Here is a 24,544-nt window from a genome sequence, read left to right as displayed (position 1 = left end):
GTGTATTTAGCCTATGGAAGGCTAAGTGAAAAAAGGCCAGTTATCTACATTTTAAGGAGTCTGACAACTGAAAAGGAGGATTCTTAGTTATGTTCAATATCAGGTGATCACAAGTAGGTCCATGCACCAGTTTTGGCAAAGCAGTACCTCTGTTCAGTAATTAACTGGTAGCGTACCGGTGTCTACCAAAGTGCACAGTAATTCCATGTAGCCTGTGGACTGAAAGAATCGATCACAGTACTTTTGTGCTGCCTCTATGAAATAACAAACTGTTCATTTTGAGCAATGATTTTGTGAAGTAATCTAAATGCTGATACTATGAATTACCATTCATGCTTCTGCACTTCAGTGCACCTCATCCCTTCCCCTCTATTAAAAAGTTACTAACCTGGTGTTTTTCAAAGAAGTCATTAAAATGCATCATTTTTAACAATGCAAAATTATTTTTTCAACTGACTCAACTGATAGTCCCTATCAGAAGTCTAAACTTCCAAAGCCACAAACTGCATCTCTGGGTCTAAAACAGTACATCTCTTTTACAAAAGGGTCGTCAATCATAATAGGATGTTTCAGGTTAAATACTTCTGTTACTTCCATAATTTCTGAAACTATCTACAGTTATCTAATTCAATGATTACAAAGCCAGCAGGTCCAACTTAAGCGAACTTATCAAATTCCAGTGTTGGCAAAATCCAGAACACCAGATCTGTCCAGACTGTGCCCATAAAATCTAAACAGCAGAAGTATCATAAAAGGACATAGATTTAAAATAGTTCTTTCAGATTAAAAAAAGCAGACAATTACAGAATAGTCTGTATTTTACACCAGCATTCTCAAGTTGTAATCTACTGAGTCACAACGCATAAACTAAACAATGCAATATATTAAATTACGCTTAGGCAGGCAGATGTTCCTGCATAACAGAAATTAACTTCTCAATAATTTCAAGCATTGACAGGAATGAGAAAGGAAGGCTTTGGGCACTTCTCCTTTATATATTAGCTTGCCATTGTTTAAACAGGTTCATTAGAAAAGGAAACTTAGTGATAGTGTGGATTCTTTTTATTCTCCTGAAGCATACAATATTTTGGTATAGTTATGTGTGCTTAAGTAACATGACTGGAGAACCCGTGCTATTTCAAAAGTATAAAGATGCCTCCTAAAGCAGAGGACAAACCAAAAACTATTCAACCATGTAGGCTATCTTCAGAGGTTTCAAACCTGAACTTAGAAGAAAAAAAAATGTAGCTTTTAAGAAGAGTACGAGAAAGATCGGAGACAAATGAGTTTCAGAGTTAGAAGCCTGAGATGAACCCAAAAGATGTAAGGACTTCAGTTAGAGTCCTAGAGATACTACTGACAGAGGCAGCCAGCTTCAAAACCTTCTACGAAATCTCCAAATTAGATATCAAACTGCTTAGACTAGTCTTTCAGCCCACACAGCTTATACTGCTCAAGGCAGAGAGTTCTATTACATGGAGAAAAACAGTAATACATGAAAATTAGGAACAAAACACAGGTCTCTCTGGAAGGCAAAAACCCAGAAGACAAAAAGGTAGCTGGCAAATCAGTTCCTTGAGACCTTATAAGTCTTAAAATTATGTAGGTCAACAAAAAGCTCCATTAAGCTTCAAATACAGTATAAACTGTATCCTCCAGCATAGGCTGCAAGTGCTTCCATCTTCCCATTCTGAACTCAAGTAGTAATACCAGATAAGTTTGTCAGGGAATAGTTTCCCCTGACATAAAGTGTGTGCACATGTCAAATATTTGAGTCATAAATAAAGGTGGCTATAAATGAAACATATTATTTCTTTAACTAGACTCAGCTGTGGCCACGACCAAGACCCAGCTCAACAAATAAACAGGTAGAAGTATACTCATGGATGCTGGGTCTAGAAGAAGCTCACTCAGACTCCAAACCAGTTCCATGACAGAAGCAGGCAACAAAATAAATACCCATCAGTATTACCAACTACACGTTAAATGATCCAGAAAATATATCAGAAAAGTCAGAAGTTAAAATCCTAGTAACTGAAATGAGTTCTAATAAGCAAGAAACAGATGGTAGTTGGAAGCTGTTAGTTTCTTTTATGATCTTGTTCTCTGAGTGGGCAAATTTACAACTCCCAAAAGCACTTCTCTTAGTGGCAGAAGACATGAGGTAAAAGGACTTTTACAGAATTTTCCCAGGAATCTGGGATTCTACTGCTATGCAATGTAATTAAAGGCAAACGAAGACTGTCACGTGGTTTCACTTGAGAAACCAAGTAATATTTTTAAAAGCTTAAGTGGCAGCTCATTAGAAATTCCCATAGCCCTTATTTTAACAAATTAGTTTAAGAGATTTATAGATTTATTGTTTTGAGAGAGAAAAGATAATTATAATCATCTATTTTAAACAATGAAATATTGATCCAAGAATCCTACGCAGCTTTTGCTACATCAGGTTAAATAGCCATGCTACAACTCGATGAAGCGATCATCTTACACTTTCAGGGGGAGCATGTGTGGGCAGACACCCAACAAGGGGCTGTACATACTAAACAAAATGCCTCACTGACCTATTGAGCACTTCAGCTATACTATCAGCTTTATGCAAAGTTATTTCCCACCCCTCAAACAAGAGTAGTTATAGTTTGAGTGCCATAATTCTATACTTTAAGGTCACATTGTACTCCCTTACTACCGATCACATTTACCAAAAACTTTCCCAGAAGAATACAGTAATTTTATTTTTTCCTCCTTTTACTTTATTGAACAATTTTCTCATTTAACAAAAAAAAACCCCACCCAACCAACAAGTAAAAACCAAAAAGGCTTGAGAGAGAATTCTTTCTTGGAAGCCCAATTTAAAAAGGTACGCTACTCATCCACATAAGAGACTTACTTATGAAAAAAGTGTAAGGACACCTATCATACACTGGATGAAAAAACCCAACACTTACAGGGTCTGCAAATCACTATGTAAACCATTCCCCAGATCTCTTAACTGCCTCTATCCAAGTGATTCCCCTAAACCACAGTAGCCAGTAACTGTTACAAAGCGAGAGGTGGCACAGAGTTTCAGTATTAGGCTCTGTGCTAACTTTGTGAGGGTGAATCAAGTCTATAGAAGTTTTAGAGGATATTTCAGAAATATTTTCAAGTAACATTTCGTAGCAAGCAAATGACAAAATTTCCACTGCAAACAGAAGCAAAGGTAGAGGAATGCTGACTGTCTATGAAAACACTACTGAGTTTTAAAGCTGAAGCCCCAAGATAAATGAGTACATCTAGATTTAGTATATATGTTAGTAAACAACCTCATAAATTATTTTTACAAGTTTTAACAATATATTTTTGAAATAAATACTGCTTTTTATATTCCACACTCAGATCCTCCTTAAAGTGTGTTAGAAAAAGTGCTAATGCAGCGCAAAGCCAGTGGAAGACGAAGAATATGCAGATGGATGGACCCCAGAAAGAGTGGCAGGTGTGTGAGTGTGCAGAAAGGGGAAAAAGAAGAAACAAAAAAGTATCCCCTCTTTCTGTGTGACTGAATACACATACATTTTAACCCTACAACTATAAACCTAACTGGTTGTATACTGAATCTCTTTACCTGACGCTGTTGTAGCTACTCTTCCATCAGTTACTGCTTTGGAAGAAAGATATGTAATCATCTGAATATCTTCCTTGTCTTTACTGGGATATTCATTACGGAAAGTGGATTCTGTGGATAATGGTGCTGTAACTTCCGAACTACGGCTTAAATCAAGAGGGAGACATGGTCCACGCTTCTCAAGTGACATATGAGCAACATCAGGTACTACATAAAAGAAAAAATGTAATATTAAAAAAAGATACATAGGTCCAACAAACAACAGTTTGGATTGCAGCACTACATAACATAGGAACAGCATACAGCTTTAGCTACAATAAGTCAAAATATCCCATTAGATGAAAACGGTGAAAGGTCTAATTTTTATGATTCAATTTCTCTTGGGCAGTTCTTTATTAGATTAAGATACATTACCCTCCAATTTTGATGACTGTTGGTTTTGACCACTGATGGAGAACACTTTTCCATCAGTAACTGAAGAGGGAGAAGAAACTTTTTCTATAGAATCACCAGGCAAGGAGCAAGTGGCTAAACGCTGTGATCTTCTTCTCCGTTGGCTATGTTTGTAGGATCTAGGGGAATTCACTGGCTGTGATGGACCTAAAAAGAGATCTTTCAATGTTCATGAAGCAGAGAGATATACCATAATCTTACCGCAGTATTTGAGATCTAAAGATGGGGAGTGCTTTAAATAGCTCTTATTTGCAAAGCTGGTAATCACAGCAGAACTGGTAAAAGTAATTAAAAACTGTGACTACCAGGAGCAAAAAGAAAAAAAAGTTATGCTCAAGACATGATTCTGCTTTTTGCTTATTATACATTAGGGCACCTACTTCCCCACTGATAAAGGCTGTTTTACGCAACAGTGTACTTACAATAAACAAACCCCATATAACCCATGAGAGTAGGCTACTTATAATGGAAGGGGGCAATAGGATTTAACAGTAAACAGAACAAATGATCACAGTTAAAGATCTAAAAAGTCATGGATAGTGTTAACATACAACTTAAAAAAAAAATCAAAAGCAGTGATTATTTTTATATCCCACCTCCTGTCTTCTGCTAACCTGATATCAATACCCCAACTGTATTTCAAATGCATACTGCCAATGCATGGCACAGTAAGAAGGCTCAAGAACTTTATGCTTTTAAAAAAAAAAAAAGGGGGGGGGGAGGATTGATATAGGTTAATATAGGCCTGATTCATTAAAAACAAAAAACCTAAACTCCCCTACAACTCTCCAATTTTGCCCAGTTTCACAAACTTTTGCCTTAGAAAAACATTTAAGTCATTATTACACTGTAAATCACTGTTCTCTCCTTTTCTTAAGTAGTTTTTGGAGTCAAAGATGTACAGATTTAAAAATAAAGACATCGCAAACTGGAATTTTCATTAGAGATGGTTAAAGATTCAGAAGCCAAAGATTAAAAGACAGCACTAACAATATCTAAGCTATTAAGTAACCAACTTTTAAATTAGCTAATTTTTAAAATGTTGCTACAGAAAAGTCTGACTTAATCCATAATACAAACATGCTCAAGGAAAACTACTTACCATTAGTTTAGGGGTGGGGAGGGAAGGTGTATTACAATATAGATGACGGCTAGTATTTTGTAGGGACAAAATACAATTTATACCAATGTGTCCTGAATAAATACAGACAGCTGAATTTGCAACCCTCCCTCTCCCATTCATTTAAAGTTATCTGTGAGAAGAGATTAAAAGAAACTTATCTCCGAAGGGAAAATATCAAAGCAAGGTTAAGAGGAGCACACAATGCAGGTTTAGTCTTCCATCCTCAATCACTATTCTAAAGGTGAAACAAAAATGTAGCTTTTGACTTACTGGCACCCACATTTATTTTAACTCTTGGCCTCATCATTTAACGTTCTTCAGCCAACAAAGAGCATGACCCTAAGCAACACTAAGAACCTAATGTAATCTCAAAAAAATTGTAGAAATATTTTAATATTCACAAAAAATAGCATATTCAAGGATGCAGCATAAACCTTTCCCTGTTCTTCTGATAATCAGTATTTTAGTCTTGGCAAATCAGTTACACTTTAAGAAGTTGAACATCTATGGTATTTTTCTGAGACAAAGAAACCCGATATTTTTGTATTTCCCCACCACAGATCTTGAACCCATCTTCTCTTTCACATCATATTTGGAGGAAATATCACATAAGGTGAAGAATGCCACAGCCAACAGGTACAGCACATCAGCCTGCTGAAGGCGGAATTTCTCAGAGAAGGTAAGGTCCACAACCAAGGTGTACGTCTTTTCTTTTTAATGAATCAGGCCCCTTCAGAAGAGAGGTTTGATTTTTCCTGTATCCCTGTTAATACTAACATGGAGATTTAAGCTGGAGGGAAAGTCAACCATTAAAAGCCATGACTCTATAAATATAAATGTATTATTTAAATGTATTATTTCCAGTAGAGTAATTCATATGCCTTATTATGCATCTTGACTTTTAAAATACTGAGCTACCTCTAATTCTCCCGCTTGGACCTTTTATTTAAAGCAGATTCATTTTTAAAAGCAATAGCCATTTACAACCAAAAAAATTTCTGTATATCTCTTGTAAGTAATTACGGTATTTTTTTTAAAATGTCTGTGCTCACTAGTTTTATTTATCACAGAAGAAGGAAGCTGAGAGACCAGCGTCAAATCCTCGACTTGTATTAATTCTGGGGAAAGTGGTGATTTAGGGGGCTTTATACACCCAGAAGAATCTCCAGATTCTTGTTTGCATTTCTTGCTGCGAGCCTTTCCTGAAGACAAAGTTGAGGATAACAGTGCAGGTTTCTGAATGTTGGCAGAACTGCTAATATCAGCTTCATTTTTTTTCTGACTTTGTGGTTTAGGTGAAATCTCCTGAATAAATAATAAAAAATTGATACTTTTATTTCAGTTTCTTCGCTGTAGTTCTTGTATTCTATTTTGATCTTTTTAAAAGCAATTTTAGTATTCAAAACACATTTTAAGCAACATTATTTTCAGTACAAATTAAAACTATTTAAATGCATCACATTAAAAACTTTTTCTTTAAAGGAGCACTATCAATTATTTTCAGTATTCAGAACACCCTCATTTCTTACTATTTGAAATACCTGCAGAAAGTCCAAAACCAAAACATTTTTCCTCTATTCCCATTTTAAAAATTCACCAAAGTCTTTTTACTTTCTGTTTCTTTCATCTTCAGTAGACCAGGACTGCCACTGCTGTCTCAGAGTACAACTTGGAGAACAATTGTTACAAGCTAGGATATGTACACTGATGTACAATCCTAGCATATCTCAAGTTGGAAGGGACCCATAAGGATTATTGAGTCCAACTCCCTGTTCCTCGCAGGACTGCCTAACATTAAACCATATGACCAAGATCATTGTTCAGACTCTTCTTGAACTCTGACAGGCTTTTGCACTGCAATGAGCAGACGATCCTTGTTCAGAATGACTGCAGTTCTAAAAAAAGTTGCCAAGATTTTTCTTTCACAGTCATTTCCCTGACCATAGCAAAAAAAAAGTTTAAAGATTTCCTCAGGAAAACTTGAACACAAATTTCATTTTTAGAGAAGAACCTGAAAAAGTTGATAATGCTCCTTTAAGGAACGTCTGAAAACAATAAAGTTTCCAAATGCTGAACACACTCTCACACAACCCTTTTCAGTGCTGGGAGTCTGGATTTCACCACATTATATGTTTGTGCAAACACATGAAGAAATCACAACTTCTAGCACCACAGGGTTAAATAGTTTGCTAACTGTTGGGGAAAAATGAGCAGATAAAGAGTTAAAACAGTTTCTGAAGAAAAAAAAAAATCAACATATAATGCAGCTTTCCAATTTCATCAATTTTCATCCTTCTGAACACACATACTGAAGTATTATTTTTAGACAATTAGCATGCATTGACAGACATTAGCATTTTAGATTTTTAACTGGAAGTTCTTCCTACTTTACTGAATAAACTGTGCATGTGTTACAACTTGCCCAACAATGGCAAACTACAATATATGAACATTATTTCTTAAGCCTGTCCCCTTTCTTGTCCCAGTTACATCACACAGCATAGTACCATCTAATAAAACCATAACTAACAAAGTAGAAAGTTATTTCTAGAATGTGTGCACCACTTTATCCAAACTAAAAACGTCACATCTCTGATGATTTGAGGGTATTTTGGGGTTTTGTTGTAAATCACAATTTTATTTTCCACTGGAACTTTCCATGTTCCAGTAGAGAAAAAAAAAGCAAAACAAAAAACCACAAGTGCACATTCTGTGTTTGTAAAAGGGCACCCCTGAATGCTACATGAATAGCTTGCTGGAAGTATCATGTAAAGATCCGGTGCAAAACATCCCACTCAGCAGACATCAGTTCTACCTTGAATAACTCAATTACACATGTACTAAGTGCAGTTTATTCATTTAAGCAAAATATTCCATGAACTGTAGAGTATACCTATGCTGGTTATGAGAGGTATTACCAGAAATTAATTAGAGTCGTAACTTGTAAATAAACAATTTTATTGTTCATCTTCACAGATGTGAAAGACATTACTACAGCATCCATTACTTTCAAATTACAAAGTTATTTAAACAAGATTAAAAAAATTAAATTAATATTTTGATAAGGTGCTTAACCTCTTAACAGGACAAATTAACATTAAAAACCTCAATGAATTAATGTTATTCATCTAATCAGGTCTTGGTCAAAAGGAAATATAACATGACATACCCTAATACAGTTAAATAAACTACTGTATGTGCAACTAATCGTTTGAGGTTTTGGGTTTAAGACAACTGTAAACTAAAAATATATAAATATAAATAAAATAAACTTCCATCAACAAAGTCAGTTTTCGGCTATTGGCCTGAATACTTCTACCAGGTTCTGTATTACAGTATTAAAAAAACCTACAAGATATTTTATCCATTCAATTTATAGCAGTAGCAGACAAAACCTCTAAGGAATGTCAGCTTTGCCATTGGAAAACCTTTGGGGGAGGTTTATAACTCGGCCATTTTAAATTGAGTTTGGGCAGGAACTTGGTGAAAAAAGCTTTAAGTTCAAAAATTTTCCTCCCCACAGCTGATCATTTAAATGTTTGTGAGGTTTCTGGTTTTAGTTAGAAGCAAAGGAATAGAACAATTTGGGATTTTAGATGCCTCTTTAAAGGAGCTTAACTAGTATTTCCAAAAATGAGGTTTTTCAGACCATTAGCATGTAAACAATGACAGAGACATCTTGTTTTATATCTAATCAATAAAACAGAAACAGCCGAGTTACTAAGTCTAAGAAGTAACAAAAAGTTTTTAGTAAATATGCACTGTAGTTTATACTGTTGCATACACAGTCTATGTAAACCACAAAGTCCCATTCACCGTAATGGGATTCTGCATGATAAGATTTACATTGTAATGATTCTTCCAAAAACAGCATGCTGTAAGCCATTTCACAGTTTTTTGCACATTGAAAATATCACACACAGTAGCAATAAAATCATAGCATCTTTAATATGCAAAAATTTGAGAAATGGAATGTCATGTCAATACATTGTAAACCTTTATGCAAAATATCGGTCAATGCATTGACACCATAGTGGCTCAGTCTGCCGTTACCGTGACAGCATTAAAAACAGAAAATCATGTTCCATTGACAAAACTCGCATCCAATGCAGTGTCAATGGAAAAACCACAGCAATGCAATTATATATCAGCTCTAAAGAACCAGTACAACCAAAATATCAAATAAAGTTGGGGGTAGGGACTGTTCGTAGAGTGTGCCGGGGCTTGAGAACAGAAGTGCTCTTAAGAATTGTGGGCAGCAAGGCTATTTTATTTAAATGCTGCTGTTAAAGAAGAATGAAAATGAATACAAAAAAGCTGTATTAAAACTACATTAAGGCTCTGATTTAAATCATTTGAAAACAGATGTCCTGAATCAAGACTACTGTTCATCCTTAGCTTGCTTTACCATGCTTAGGCATTCAGCCCTTTTAATATGCAAGATAATGCACAACTCGGAGTCAAGCAATGCCTGAACACAGTGGAATAAGCCAAAGATAAAATGGCAGCCTTCAGGTCCTGCAAACATGCAGGTTTAAAAATCAGACCCTTAACATTATTTAAAAGTTTCTTTTTTGTATTTATTAAAATACACACCCTTGCAAAATGTATGGCTCATTGAGCGGTTCATAAAACACGTACAAGCCTACAACACCAAATTCTTACAATATAAAAGAAACTTCTTTTAAAAGAAGTTCTAAGTGATGTCAGAAACCCTGTTTCAAACACAAATTAAATTTGTGTAAGGGCCTTTTCCTAAGCCAGTCACGGTCATGGTTCCAGCAATAAAACTGGACCTTGGGACACTGGTCTCCTCATATTTGTTGCATGGAGACTTCATTTTTCTTTGTTTTCTGTTAGTTTTCTAACACAAAAGCTCATTACTGAAATTCAAGTCAACACTGTTTAGAGACAATTAAATTCCATATTTCTGGCTCTGCCAGAAATGTAAACATAAGATCAATTTTCAGTTCCCTGTTAAATCTGAAGGGGCAAATTTTTATGTTGTAGGTACTACATCTCCATGGCACACTCCAGTGGGAACCTTGCAAAAGAATCAAACTCTACCATTTCATACCTGCTCCAGGACTGGAGCTGTTTCTTTGTTGCCTTCCTTTTTTTCAGCACCATCCGCAACAACAGCTTTGGATGCCAATAAACCTTAGGAGAAAAGTTGCAGAGATTTTTACTTAGAAGCGGCTTGCAACAAGAATTTGTGGAAAACAAAGCAAAACAGTGAGACAAGAAATATGAACTGCTTAGATCTACAGCATAATTCCCTCTGAAACAGCTCAACACAAAGCGGAACACTTTAAATTAGAAGAAACAAAAAGTTAAAGGACATTCCCCTGATGGTGTCATTTCACAAGAGATACCTCTCTGACATTTCCACTAACAAGATGAAAATCAAATTATCAATTGTAAAATAATGCCTCATCATCCTTCTAAAGCCCAAGCACTTGGGCTTTAACACCAAGCCTACGATACTTAAGTAAATTTTAAGAAATCAAAATTATTTACAAACCTTTTCTCTCTCTCTCCCATTTCTAGCCTTTAAGAAATTCCCGTCAGAATTTTTATTACTACTACTTAACTCTAACACATGCAAACCTTTCTTAGACAGAATAGAACAAGGGATTTAATTTCCAAATCAATATTCTCAGAAGTGGAGCTCCCAAATTACCTCAATAACAAGACTCTATGGGGAGCAAATACCTCAGAATATGTCACTTCATTCATGAACTCATATACAATATCACTACTAACTACAAAAAAAAAAAATCTGTAAAAAGACAAGGCAACATAAATACAAAAAAGCTTTTTGTTGGCTAAGCATATAGCAATAGCTTCAGTTCTACTTCACACAGTAACTTTAATCACCTAAGTCTGCAGAGAAAGAAAAGGTCTATGCCATAAGACGAAACAGAACTGATAAAACCTGAAAGCCACAAATCTGAATAAAAATTACTATTTTAATCCTGGGAAATGTTAGTATTGGGGGTGGAGAGTTTAAGTCCTCAAAAGTAACTTCAGCTGACTAAGCCACAGGAAATTCCTATTGCATTCCATGAAAAATTAGATATGCTCAAAATTAATTCACAGTGCAAAATGCCCAAGAAATTATAAATTAACAAAGCCTGGTCTCTCAGGAAGCTTTCAGGACATTAAAAAAAAAAAGCAAAAACAGGCACACAAAAAACAGTGTGGTATTTTGCTAGAAAACTATCACATTTCAGCACTACACAATAAATACTAGGTGCTTTTCTTCATTTACTCTTTTTGTTAGATTAAGTTATGCTTCAGTTTACTGAAAAGTAGTTATGTTTTAAATAAACTTTTTCAGAACATCATGTCCATAACAAGAGGTGTAAACTAATTGATTTTACAGCTAAATAGGTTAACTGAAAAGCAGAAACTTACTTAGTCCTATTATATTAATACAAATAAAATTATCAGGTAAGATTTTAATTCTGCATTAGGCTTCATAAAAGATTTAGGTTTCATGGACCTAAATAAACATTTGTCACTGAAATTATGCTGTTTAAATCAAGTTGCAAAATTAACAGTGTTCTTTATATCGACAATCATGCATCTAAAATGAAAAACAAAATAATTTTCAAAATTAAGTGGAGTTTTAAATACCAAACAAGCTATAGTCTATAAGGCAGATTTTGTGGTTCCACAAACCACAGCTTACCCAGAGAAGTAGTAGCTGCCCCCTCCCTGGCAGTGTTCAAGGCCAGGTTGGACGGGGCTTTGAGCAACCTGGTTAGTGGAAAGTGTTCCTGCCCATGGCAGGGAGGTTGGAACTAGATGGTCTTTAAGGTCCCTTCCAAACCAACCCATTCTATGATTCTATGATTTTTCATTCTAGCTAGATGCTCAGAAAGTAAAGCCACGAAATGAACCTAGATTGTCAGACCTGTGAATATATAACCCTTCTTATTTCCTTCTTCTCTACCCCGTTAAGGATCTTTCTAACCAATCACCATGTCTGCCAAAAGACAAAACAGCTCCACAAGTTACTACAGCAGCAGGACTGCAGGTTCACCATCCTTTGTCAGTAATAGCATGTAATAAATTAAAAATAAATTAATAGAGAACCAGAAGTGTTTTGTTCTGTAAGCTTGCTGCCGATGTTACCTATATTCTTTTAGGAATCAACACTACAGCAGGAGATGTGGAAGCAAGCATTCCAGAGGCAAAAACTAACTGGAAGAAGACATTAATACATGCTCAGCAGGAGACATCCTTCACCTTCAGGAAATTTAATTTCCCCCAGTGGCAGTAGCAGAAGAATAAGGGGCAAGGGAAGCAACTTCATTTTGTTAAATGGTGAGCAAATAACACCAGATGCAGCTGTGGCCCTTGTGGCAGACAATCTGTAACAAATACTGAATGCTGAATTGAAAGCCAGAGAACAGTTCTCTTCAGACAGCCTCCTAGAACATTATTTGCTCTATTTCCCCAATACAGCCAGAAGACACTTGGTAAATTAATGTTTTCCTAACAGCTACAATGCTTTATGATTCCACCAGCATGATTCCCAGCCTCCCTTCAGATCTAAAAGCTCACGCTGGGGACACAAATGACGATTTACAAGTATCTCAAGCATAAGAAATAAGCATGTAGCAACAGAAAGTCTGATCATCAGCAGTTACACGTTCAAAATACTCCATTATATGCATCAATAAAAAAACCTACTACAGTAGGAGTTGCAGAAGTGTGTTAATTTGAGAAGAGTTACACAAAGTAACTACCAAGCATGACAAATTTCACCTTGTAATTAAAGGATTAATTCAGTTTCACTGAAAGGTAACATTCTCTGCTAGTGGAGTATGCTTTCATGGAGACAGAGACACACTGTTTTTAGAATGATAACCAAGTCAGTGTCTGCATTATGTTTTCTGATTATTCACTTCAGTCTATATGAGCCTGTCCAACTGCTATTATTCTCATAAAGCTCCTCAGGAAAGGAGAATCTATCCACAAATGCAGAAAAACCTGATTTCTAGAGCTACAGGTTTTTTCAGCTGGTTTTGGTATCTTCTGCTACTAACTACTATTAGAAAAAAATTAACAGGGCTCTGTAAGCCTGTTAACTATGTATCACTAGTATATATATATATATCTTCTACTGCTCATGGCAGCAATTAAATTGGGACTTAACCAAGGGTGTACGCACTATGGGCAAAGGAGAGTAGAAGTGACATCTGTTAACTAAACTTGGTACCAAATAAGAAGCCTTCCAGGAAAGAAAATCCTGGAGGCAGAGATCGGTTTTCCTAAAGACTGCTTCCTTCAATACTATGTTCTATACTGGCCCATTTCATTTAGTTTCTCCTTTAGATTCAAGTACTGATTGAGAGACAAACAGAAACACACTGGTAGAGAGAAAACTGACAACATCCTCCACTGCTCACCTATGAAAGGTTGGAGCAGCCAAAACAAGTCTGAAAAAACTCATCATGCAGTTTATTTTTATCTTACAGAAACAAGTTAGATTTTTTTATGAATGACCATACCCTATCTATTACAAAAAAGCAAAAGAACAAAACCCCTCTCACCTGTAGCATAGAAAAGTTTGCCAGACTTCACATAAAATATTATTTACTAGAATAGTGAGTGGAATCCATTTCTATCTTACTGTCTGCCCAAGGGCCCCTCTGTTAAGAGGGCAGACTTCACACCTTTTTTCCACCCAGCTTTTGAAATGCATCTGATGCTTTCCCAGCACAGGTACCTTACCCTGATTCTAAATACTGACAGGATCGCTGACGGCAACACAATTTGCTTATTGAGAGGCATGGGGGAGGAGGGATCCAAATTGAAATAATTTTTTTTACGATTAAGCAAACTTCTATTCACTTTTGGAATAAAATGATTTTTTCAGCTTTTAAAGATAAGACCAATTATCTATTATTCTATTTCCTGTTGTAAAAGATGTATTCTATAGCTATATACTTGTTTTCCATTAATACCTTTGAGTAGTAAATGTAGGGAATGAATGCCTTAGACACTGAAAAAAACATTTTAGATCTTCACTGCTTCAATTTGTAGCTGGGCTTGCATACTTTTAAGTGACATACTGTAAACTCTTCTCAGCAACAGTTTTACTTTATGACAAACCACTTAGTTTTTCCATAGCTAACAAAAGCTTTTATTTACAGTGGTGGTGGTATGTAACTCAGACCATGTTAAGAAGTGTACAAACCCCAAATTCACCCGATAATGGGGAAAATTATGCAGCTGGAGTTAAAAAGTACTGAATAAATTAATCAGTTCAGGATGGCTATCTTCCTAAAAAACTAAAAGACCAAGTCATGTCTGAGACCATTCTCCAAATTTATGAACAAGGCACATTTTATTACCATTTATAGACTCCTTTAAAAGTTCCAAACTAGTAAAAGACTGTAGTATCTGCCTCATGAATGTGCTTTTATCAATCTACATTTGTACCCTATATGTAAGCATGTATATTTCACTATATTAAAAAGGAAAATAGTTATCAACAAAAAAAAGTACTTTACCAGTGATCTTGTTAAGACGAGCTCTCTTTGCCTGAAATGAGTTGCCTAGATTACTTTTCCTCTTGTGTGATAATGTGCTCTCTGCCTGCACAAAGGTCATCTTTGGAACATCCACTACAGGAAATCCTACTTTTAAACAGAAGAGAAATCTAATAAACTCACATTTCATAAATACATAACACCACCCAAAATACTTAAATATTCCAGAACTGCTATTAGAATACTGCAGGAAAGAAACTTTAAAATTCTATTAAAGATGAAAATGACACATTCTGAAGATTTAATATTACACATTGAAGCACTAGATGCAATTACTTCAAAATTTGTAATTTTTACTCCATATTATGAGAAATCAGTATTAAAGACTATTAAAATTAACAAATTCTTATCAACCCAGAAATAGTTTCAAACATCCCTGAATATGAATATATCATCCATACTGAATTTTTTTTTTCTTAGAACAAGATCAGGGATTATCTCACATGTAACAGATGATGCAGGAATATGAACCAAAGCGTACAATGAAGTAGTTGAAAACAATATATGTTCTGCTCTTGTTAGAGCTAGTTAGAAGTTTTGTACTAGAAGTAAATGCTGACCGAACTGGATTTATCCGATAAAAAATTGTTTCTGAACTGATTAATATCACGTATCATAAAGTTATCATAATAGCAAATGAGACATCTTCCTCTACAAATACTAGTTATTACTTAATTGCAAAATTATCAAAGGAATTCAACTTCAACACTACAGAAGCACCTATTTTCTCTTTTATAGAATTTGTTTTTACCAAATGTGTCACTAGATGTAGGCTCCTCTTCCTTTTTTTGGACTTCCTGCATGATTGTAGAGGTTGACGTTTCTTCCTTTTTTGAAGGAACTTTTAGCCATTTTCTGTCCTCTTTATCTTTATTGCTGTTTGCGCTGGTTCTAGGTTTACTTCCTGCTTTGTTCTTGGCTGCTGCTGCAGCAGCAGCTTTGACCAAAGCTATCCAATCCTCCAAAAAGGAAAAAATGGTAAGTAAGTATTAAAAAAGTGCCTGAGACTCAAATAGAAAATACTTATAAACCCAGTGAAACTTCATCTAGAAACGTTCAACAGCAGTTGAATTTTTATGGCTACTACTCAAAAAGTGGTAAAATGAGTTTCCCAAATTGCCTAAAACTTGAAGCATTATCAGTATGCCACATGGATAAAAAGCAAAAAGAAAACACCTTCAAAAAAACAGTGTATAGAATTCTGGCTGCACACATTCCCTGCTACCTATTGTATGCATCATAGCTTTAGAAACCCAGGAGCTCCCAAACCCAGAACACTGACTTTTTTCTTACCCTTCTGGCTGTGAAATACACCAATTCCATTGTTGCTCAAATTTAACTATTATTCAAAACTACAATCAACTCAAAGCATGGTCCAGCCAGCTGCAAAGTTGGGCAAAGTTCTTCCTGAATTAAAATTGATAAAGCAGGGATAACTCTTATGTAATTATATCTGTTTCTAGAGTAACTACAGATAACAACTCTTTTTGTATTACATATTACAAGTTGCATTCAATAATTTCAATGAAGTGCTCTATAATATGACTGAATTTCACAATCCACATTTAAAGTAATAAAAGTGCCATTTTGTACTATGGCTTATTTGACCATACAGAAACATCCAAGGAGTAAAAATCAGAACATACAGCCCAAAATAATCTACTTTGGCATGTAGACGAAGCCAAGTTCTCCCCATTGACTTATAGGGTGCCTAAATACTTCCAAGGCTGAGCTAAACTCTTTCCACTAGTTTGGAGTGACCAGACTCCTGCCTTATGTCTCCTGAGTGTCAGGGATCAATCTGACTGCAAAAAATTTTAACTTGATCGTTTTCACTGAAGTTTTTTAAAATTTTCTATAATAACAAGGTACAGAATTTTTCCATGGAGAAGTTATGTGTGATATAAAAAACAATAGCAATGTTCATCCTCCACCAGTAAGAATTAAGCATTGAGTGTTTTGAACAATAATTAATTTACTACATGGCAATTTGTCTACAGGAGTATTTGCAGATTTGTACTACCACATATTTAAAAAAAGTATGATAAAGACTAGTTTTTGTCTAGTTTCACGTGAGTGCTTTACAAATAGTAATTTTAATTTCCCCCAGCTGTAGACAGACTAGATTTTACTCTGAGCTGTTTTCTTCTTGGTATGTTACCATATGAGGTACCTAAAGTATCTTGATTTTATACATCTTGTTTCAATGCAACTTTTTCCCGCTCGTTAAGTACTATAAGTCTTAAAAATTTCTGATCTACTGAGGGTTTCTCTGCCTTCTTTGATGTACGAGAAAAGCGTAACACAAAATACAAAGCATTATTTTTCTTTGTATTATGCTTTTCCTTTTCCATAGCTCAATACTTTTCAATCACTGCTTTACATAGGTTACACTTCTACTTTGCGTCAAGCTATGTACTTAGAAACACCAGCAGTTTTGATTCTTCTAAGAGAAAGTGTCCCATGTCCAAACTGTCAATGCAAGATGCATACACTCAGCCTAGCTAGCAGCAGCAAAGTTTGGAAGCGCTTTGGCAATGCTTACACAACAGGCAACTACCAAGGCCATTTGGTGACATGCCAGCCACAAACAGCGTGTCTAACTGCCAGCTGCATAGTCAATCAAAAACACACATACCTCTTTTTTGGCCAGCCAAAACGAGCACACACATTAGCTCCAGTCCATCCAGAGCCTTGCCCATCCAGCAGGACAAAAAAAGGATTGAGCTATTTGTGCTGGTGAGGAGTTAGGAGACCTGAGAGTAGAAGTCTTACACTGTACCCTGGCCAAGGGATGAAGAGGATCAGTAACATGGCGGGAGGTTGGATCTTATGATAAAAATGGGAAGCAAAGGAAGTGCAGCCTCTAAACAGCATTTTAATTTTCAGTGAAGCTAAGCACCCTGAAATCAGCTTTCAGAAAATATTGAGCTTCAAGGACTACACTGAACTAAGTATCCTGTTCTAATGATAGCTGTTCTGGTGCAACACGAAGGGTTGTTTTGTTTGCATTTTATTTCATTGTTTGGATACTTTCCTTAAGACATGGAGCTTACAATGGGTAGCAGGACACATAACAATGAAGCAAACAAAGGTTAAACATTCAGAAGCCACAGCAGAGAGACATTAATTATGGTGGTAGTTATACCTTTTTTCCTAGATTAACGTGTAAATTTAAACTCAGCGAAGAGAATGTTGAGCGGGGGTGAGGGGTGGAGAAGATTATCTCAAAAAATCCCTTCCAACCTCAACAATTGTGATTCTGGATTGGTCAGAAACTCTGTGGGTCCGTTTTTATTTTGGCTCCAGAGCAAACATATAGGCACTAAAGTGACACAGTTAATTCCTGCTTTTTAACCTTGAACTCCTGCTGATTGGCTGCTCAGCTGCACAGTTCCTGATGTGCAAGAACTATTTAGCATCTAAGATACTATGATGACTGTACTTCTTTTGAACAGCATAGGAACTCCTCCTTCAAAAAGGCATGTTTATGCCTTTTTCTATAGAAAAATTTAACAAAAAAATGGGAGAATAACAGTGGAAACCTAAAGCACAACGAATTCTGAAGTCTGTCTCAGAGTCACTGTAAGATATCTACTCTGTCAGCCATAATAACAGGACACTAAATATCATATATATCACAGAAACTAGTTGCAGATCTTTAATAGCAGGACGTTTCCCCAGAGCATTCAGTATACACAAAGCCAAGGGTCCAAACATGAACACATTAGAAATTAATAAAGTAAAAGCAAAATCTTCCTAGAAGTTTTCCCTACTTCTCCCTTGTGTGCTGACATTGTCCCTCTATTGGCTGTGGTTTCATAACTCTGCACCAGTTACTCTGCACTATTTATCCTAATTTCCCACTTCCCACAGTATCTCACCCCAGTGACTTTCTCATTTACATACATAATTTTGAAAAAAAAAGTGTATTCCCTTCTTTTTTATTCTTACTAACATTCATCTTTCAAGTAAGCTGAGAAAATTGACAGGAGAAAAGTAATGGGACACTGTAGTTACAAGACAAAACATTACCACTACTGAGGAAAACTGTCATTATGCTAATTAGATTCACTAAATCAAAGCACAGGAAATTGCATGATCAAGAAATACATTAGTAGAAATTACCCAACAGCCTAACACATCAATTAGCTATAACACTTGTATTTTAAAACATTCCTTTGCATAACCCTTAAACCTGCAACAGTGGGAAGGCAAAACCAGAATAATTTCTGAAATCCAACCCTTGCACCAATGGCAGAATTCACACACACATCGTTCTCCCTTCACCTGCCTACAACCACCACCTCTTTGCTTCTCTACAGTACTAAAGATTCAGCCGCTTTTCCTCTCCTGACACATCACAACTCCCAACTCCCATGCATTCATACATACACATACATAAATCATCATCAATCTATTGACTGGCTGATTCCATATCAAGCCTGGATTCCTTATCCTCACCTTTCAATTCTAAACAGTCTGCCCCACCTACATCTTGGCTCACATTGTCTCCTGTCACATCTTCTTTTTTCCTCTGTCCCAATCGCAAATCCATGCTTTTTCCTCAGCTTCCTCTTCCTGTGTGCCAAGTCCCCTCCCTCTCCTTCAAAACCCTCCTCAAAACTCACTTCTTTTGGTTCGATTTCCGTCACTAATCTCAGCTCCGGCGCTATCTGCTCCCTCTCGCGCGCCTAATTACATCGAAGATAAAACAAAAAACATGAAACAGAAAAAGTAAGTTATCCGAATACTTCATATGTGCTCTCACAAGGGCAGTCAATATCCCATCTTTTTTTATTTTCTCTCTGTACTACATTAGCCACATTTCTGTGTGATTTCATTAATTTGCGCTTATCTGCAGAGCAACCTAACCTGTAGTCTCATTGCATTGAGCCACACAAATATTTTCCACTCTAAAAATTTTGCCTTTCCACCCTCACAGCTTAGTTTTAATAAAACACTTCTGCTTCAACTCAAAAATGAGTTTGAGTATTACAGTGTTTACAATCTCTTCCTTTAAGACACACTAAGCTCAAATCAAAGAATTAACTAGTCTATATCTCTCTTTCTCCATGTAATTCAAATTCTGCATGCTTAGCACACACCTTCCAAACAGATCTTACATTTGTTAAATTTGCTAATGCACTAGAACTTGAGGTATCTTAAGCCTACACTCATCTCTTGAAATGTATGTTTTTCTTTGGAAACAAAAAAACCCCAAGTCATAGCTTGAAATTAAGCATGAAGCGTTGGATCTGCCAACTCCCCTATTTTTCAAATCAAGTTATAGTCTTGGCATTTTTTTAAGCTTTACATAATTTTCAGTAAATGTCCTCTAAAATAAATAATGCAAAAAAGCAAAAACATCCATTTGAGTTCTAGGCTTAGACAAAGCTCAGTTTCAGATAACTGATTTTTAAACCAAACCTTAAATCACATTTTTATTCTTAAATACCACAAAAATACTTTGCAAAACAAACATTTTGCCACAGAATAATGATGTAGATGTTGCATAAAGAAGTGTCTTTGTCTTTGAGGGCTACAGAACTTCATGCCTATCTCTACTTTTGCAAAGTGAAATGCTACGACTAGTATCATTTAGCATTATAGAAAGCATATTATTGCTGTTCTTGCTGCAAGACAACTTAAAAATTGTAAATCCATCTCAGAAAGTATAAATTTGGCCCCCTTATTCTTTCTCAAGGCTTCACTGAAGCCACCTACATTCAGCCTCTGAGATGCATGAGACTGACATCATAACTCTTAACTACTGAGGAAAATTAGAAATAATAGATGAGCTAGACTGCCACCAAGCATGTCTGGATGTCAAAATGGTTTCTAAGAAATGGATTTACTATTTTTTTTTAAAGATTAAAATGCCTGTAGCCTAAGAGTAGTAACTCAAATTAGAGACAACATAGCTCCCCAGAAACAGCACAGGACAGACTAAGGGACTTCTTCACATTTTCACAGAAGGGCTATTTCAGTTCAGTCACAACCACATTACCCAAGTTTTCCTTTTTATGAAGTAAAATTAAATACTCTAGCTTCCTAACTTACTGTGATACTATAAGTATTGTCTGAAATGTTACATATTGGTTCATAGAGTTATTGTAAGACTGCAGTAAGAAGCCAGTGTTAGTGTGAGTATGGATTTCAGTTTAATCTGTTTAAGGAAACACAGTTTAAGCAGTGCAGCGTTGCCTGCACAAAGTTCCAATGTTCTTTGCATAGATGATCAACACTAGCATACAGTTACCTGTAACCTGGAGGCCAGGATATAGAAATGTTTTCAAGCCAATTCACTTATCCATCTGTCCTTGTCACAATATGGGTGGTTACAACACTAATTATGAAATACCTGAATTTTGTTTGCCAACTTGGAAGGCGTACTCTGGAGAAGACTGAGAGCAAATAAGAGCAGTTTTTTCACATTTCTTGTCTGAGTCTCAAATAGTTTCAGTGGAGTAATTTCTCATTCATTAACTATGAAAATACAGTGACCATGCAAGATAAATGCAATGGCATTTCCACTGAAGTCATGTAACAGCTTTCAATATTGTTTTCCTTTTGCAATTAAAGATATGCCTAGTGACTAAATCATGTCCTCTATTTCAGAGCCTGCCTCAACTGCTACCCAGCATCTCTCTTTTAACAGCAACTGAACATTATCAGAGAAAAAATGTTTATCTGTCTGCACCCCCAGAAGTTCTGATACAGGGGAGAAAACCCCCACAGAACAGTCATGTTAATAAGAACACGTGGGTAAAAAGCTACCACAGTAGCAAACAGAAGAGATGGGGTGGAAGGTGGGGAAGAATAAATAAATAGAAATCAGCAGCACAGACTACTGACAAGCTAAAGCTTTTTCCTGAAAGAACACCAGAGGAAAAAGTCTCTGGATGACTCTCAGTTTTAAACTCTGCAAGACAAAACTCTGGGTACAGATTAGTCGGCAATGGAGTGTACAGCAGCTAGGCATTTCAGATAAAGGCAAGACTACTTGAGCAGCACACTCTGGGGCATCATCCATAAAACTGGTGAAGCAAGGCAGTGCAGGATCTAGAATAAAGACTATAATCTAAAACTAGTTGCACTAGATGACATTTTTACTATCTCAAGATATTAAAAGACATCTATATAAAACCTAACAAAGAGATACCTAAAGTATTCTTACCTGCCCTTTTGCATCCTCTGGCATAGATTTGATATGCATCCTCTTAAGACATCGAATAACACCATCATAGAACTGTACTGTGAATGTTCCTACAAAAGGATTGAAGAAATCACTATGAGTAGTTAAGAAACAAAACACACCTTGTTACTATGAAAGCTTTAGCAAAATGTTTTGTAGGCTGTATGACAAAGTAACCAGGTGTTACCTACAGTTAGAATCGAGAATTTTAAGAAAGAAATAAATAACAGCCTCAATGAAACCCTGCTTTTATATTGTTGCTCTTTGTCCACCTGGACAATTTCATGCATGTTTAAGCCACTGTGTCACTTTTGCTCATAATTTACTGAAAAAAATTATGTAATCTTTAAATTGCCACAATAGGGAAACAAGTCAATTCACAACCAAATCCTTGTTTGCTTTAAACTACAGTAAAAGCTTCAGCTTCTACTTATCTTCATTAGAAATATCACCCCATTGCAAAGTATTGCATTTCCCCATTTCCATGGTTTTTCTTCAATAAACAAAACTTTGAAGAGACCTACCATTCCTAAAACAATCACAAAAATTTAAATATGTCATTAATCCAAATCAACAATAGTACAAAATATTCATAACACTGTGCACAGGATATTCTTCTCATCACTGAGGAAATTAAGCATTTTGTCTTCCAGGAAAAAATCCAATTTTCTAATTTCACACAGATAAAAGATGAATGTCTTACTAAATTTGATACAATAGAAACATTTTCACTTAATATTGAGGCAGCAAGGAAATTTTATATGCATGTCACTTTTTTAAGCACACTACAGGTAACAGCATAGCTTATGCAAACCATCCTTACCAATGGACCATACATGAATACATACCCTCTTTATTAATTGCTTCAATCTTTGCAGGGTAATATCGACAGTCTGTCCAACGAGCTAGGACTTCTTCTCCAGGTTTAAAATCCTATTTTATACAAATTTAGTCATTAATATTTTAATAATTTTGATTTTTTCCTAAAAAGAATTAAACATCACGTGCCAGAGAGATTTAATGTAGGAAAACAAGACAGTTTACAAAAAAAAGAGTCAAAGACAAAAATAAATATGCCACTTACAACAAATTCTTCATCATCTTTCAGCCCTTCTTTCCTTAATGCTGGTCGCTCCAAGGGTCGCAACCTATTGCTGTCCCAGTAAATCCACTCATCGTAGCGATGACTCCAGCGTTCAAAATGGACCAACATCTTCCCCTCTTCATAATCTATCTTCTCAATACGAGATGGATACCTTGAATGATAAACATAAACTGATACATCTCAAAGCTTTTTCAAAGGTTGGGATTGTTTTTGCGTACAATAGGGCTTACATGACCATTCAGAAAGTTACATTAACAGCTTGTACTGAGAAATCTCCAAGTCTGAAAAAGATTAAGTTACTAAGTTGATAGTAGGATAACATTTCATTTAAGAGCTATCTATACACATCAGTGTCATCAGCTTCATCCTAGTCAGATGCTTATACACAAATTTAAACCTCAGACTCTCAGACCAAAACTGCCTGAAACTGGCATTAGAAGTTAGTGCTTATCTGTTTTAAAACCAGTGTTTATCTAAAGCAAAATCCTGTAAGCTTTTGTTTGCTTGGGGATAGAACAGATACAAAGTATTTTTAGGAGTACATTCATTATTTTCATCATATTAAATGTTTCAAACTATACCATTGATTCCAGACAAATCCAAGCAACTAATCAAACCCAGAAGTCAACATCACATTCTTAGTTAATCTCAGCCTCTTACTAATTTATAGATCAACTTCCATGATTTCACTGCCATTAAATATGATTTATAGTACCTTTTAGCAGTCATCTCTCTAACTCTACATGCACTAAAATAAATACGTCAGTCTTAATTAACACACGGATTTTACTCTCAGCAAACATTGTATGTGCTCGGTAGAACTAATCAGGACTGAACTGCAACCAGATCAAGTCTTAGGCATCTAATTTTCAGTATGGCATAGATGTAGTTGAGGAATCATAAAGGCTAAGATTACATTTGCAGGGAAAAATGGCAAATTTCTCTAACTTCAGGAATTATTGTTGAGTCTTACTATTTCTGTTTACTGAAGTGATGTATTTCACAAAATTGTAGTAGGGGAGGAAAGCACAAATTGGTTTTGTCACGCTACTTCCTCCACCAAAATTATTAGATTCCATTATTTCCACTGTATGAAATGCAGAGAAAATTGGAATGAGGCAGAATTCAGCTCCTTCTGCCCTTCACAAAAGTATTGAAACGAATTCAAAAGTGCAAAGAATCTAAAAAAAAGTTAATTTGATCATCAAATTTTCTCCAGAGTTTATAGTAGGTCTAAAGTTAACAAAACATATATTGAAACATATATTGAAAAGAAAGACCACAGCAAAAGGATGGCAGTCTTTCATTAAGAGGTGACCTGGGTTTTTCTAACAAACTGTTACTGTGGAGCAGTAGTAAAGAGCGCAGAGACTGAGCAACCAATTTCCAGTCCTACTGAAAATTTCATCAGCTGGAAATGCAATTGACATATACAGGAACCCTGTCAACATTTTCAATTTTGAATACTTTCTCTCCAAAACACTGACAGTGC

General features: G+C 35.7%; 1 protein-coding gene across 13 annotated transcripts in view; it reads right to left on the bottom strand.

Moving 5' to 3' along the window:
- Window positions 1-24,544, bottom strand: part of PHF20L1 (PHD finger protein 20 like 1) — a 59,807-nt gene that overhangs the window by 26,780 nt on the left and 8,483 nt on the right. For 7 of the 13 annotated variants that reach the window (XM_074888254.1, XM_074888221.1, XM_074888204.1 and 4 more), the window contains exons 3-12: window positions 23,032-23,203; window positions 22,796-22,880; window positions 21,930-22,018; window positions 19,381-19,443; window positions 15,501-15,708; window positions 14,711-14,839; window positions 10,258-10,340; window positions 6,233-6,485; window positions 4,019-4,204; window positions 3,605-3,811 (exon numbers count right to left, since the gene is read on the bottom strand). In XM_074888254.1, coding sequence (XP_074744355.1) covers window positions 3,605-3,811; window positions 4,019-4,204; window positions 6,233-6,485; window positions 10,258-10,340; window positions 14,711-14,839; window positions 15,501-15,708; window positions 19,381-19,443; window positions 21,930-22,018; window positions 22,796-22,880; window positions 23,032-23,203 — 1,475 coding nt within the window. The remainder of the gene's footprint in view (window positions 1-3,604; window positions 3,812-4,018; window positions 4,205-6,232; window positions 6,486-10,257; window positions 10,341-14,710; window positions 14,840-15,500; window positions 15,709-19,380; window positions 19,444-21,929; window positions 22,019-22,795; window positions 22,881-23,031; window positions 23,204-24,544) is intronic. The other 6 variants (XM_074888230.1, XM_074888279.1, XM_074888246.1 and 3 more) reach the window with 3 other exon arrangements.

Source organism: Strix uralensis, chromosome 1 (assembly GCF_047716275.1).
Source record: "Strix uralensis isolate ZFMK-TIS-50842 chromosome 1, bStrUra1, whole genome shotgun sequence".
NCBI lineage: Eukaryota > Metazoa > Chordata > Aves > Strigiformes > Strigidae > Strix > Strix uralensis.
This window is presented reverse-complemented; position numbering and strand designations above follow the sequence as displayed.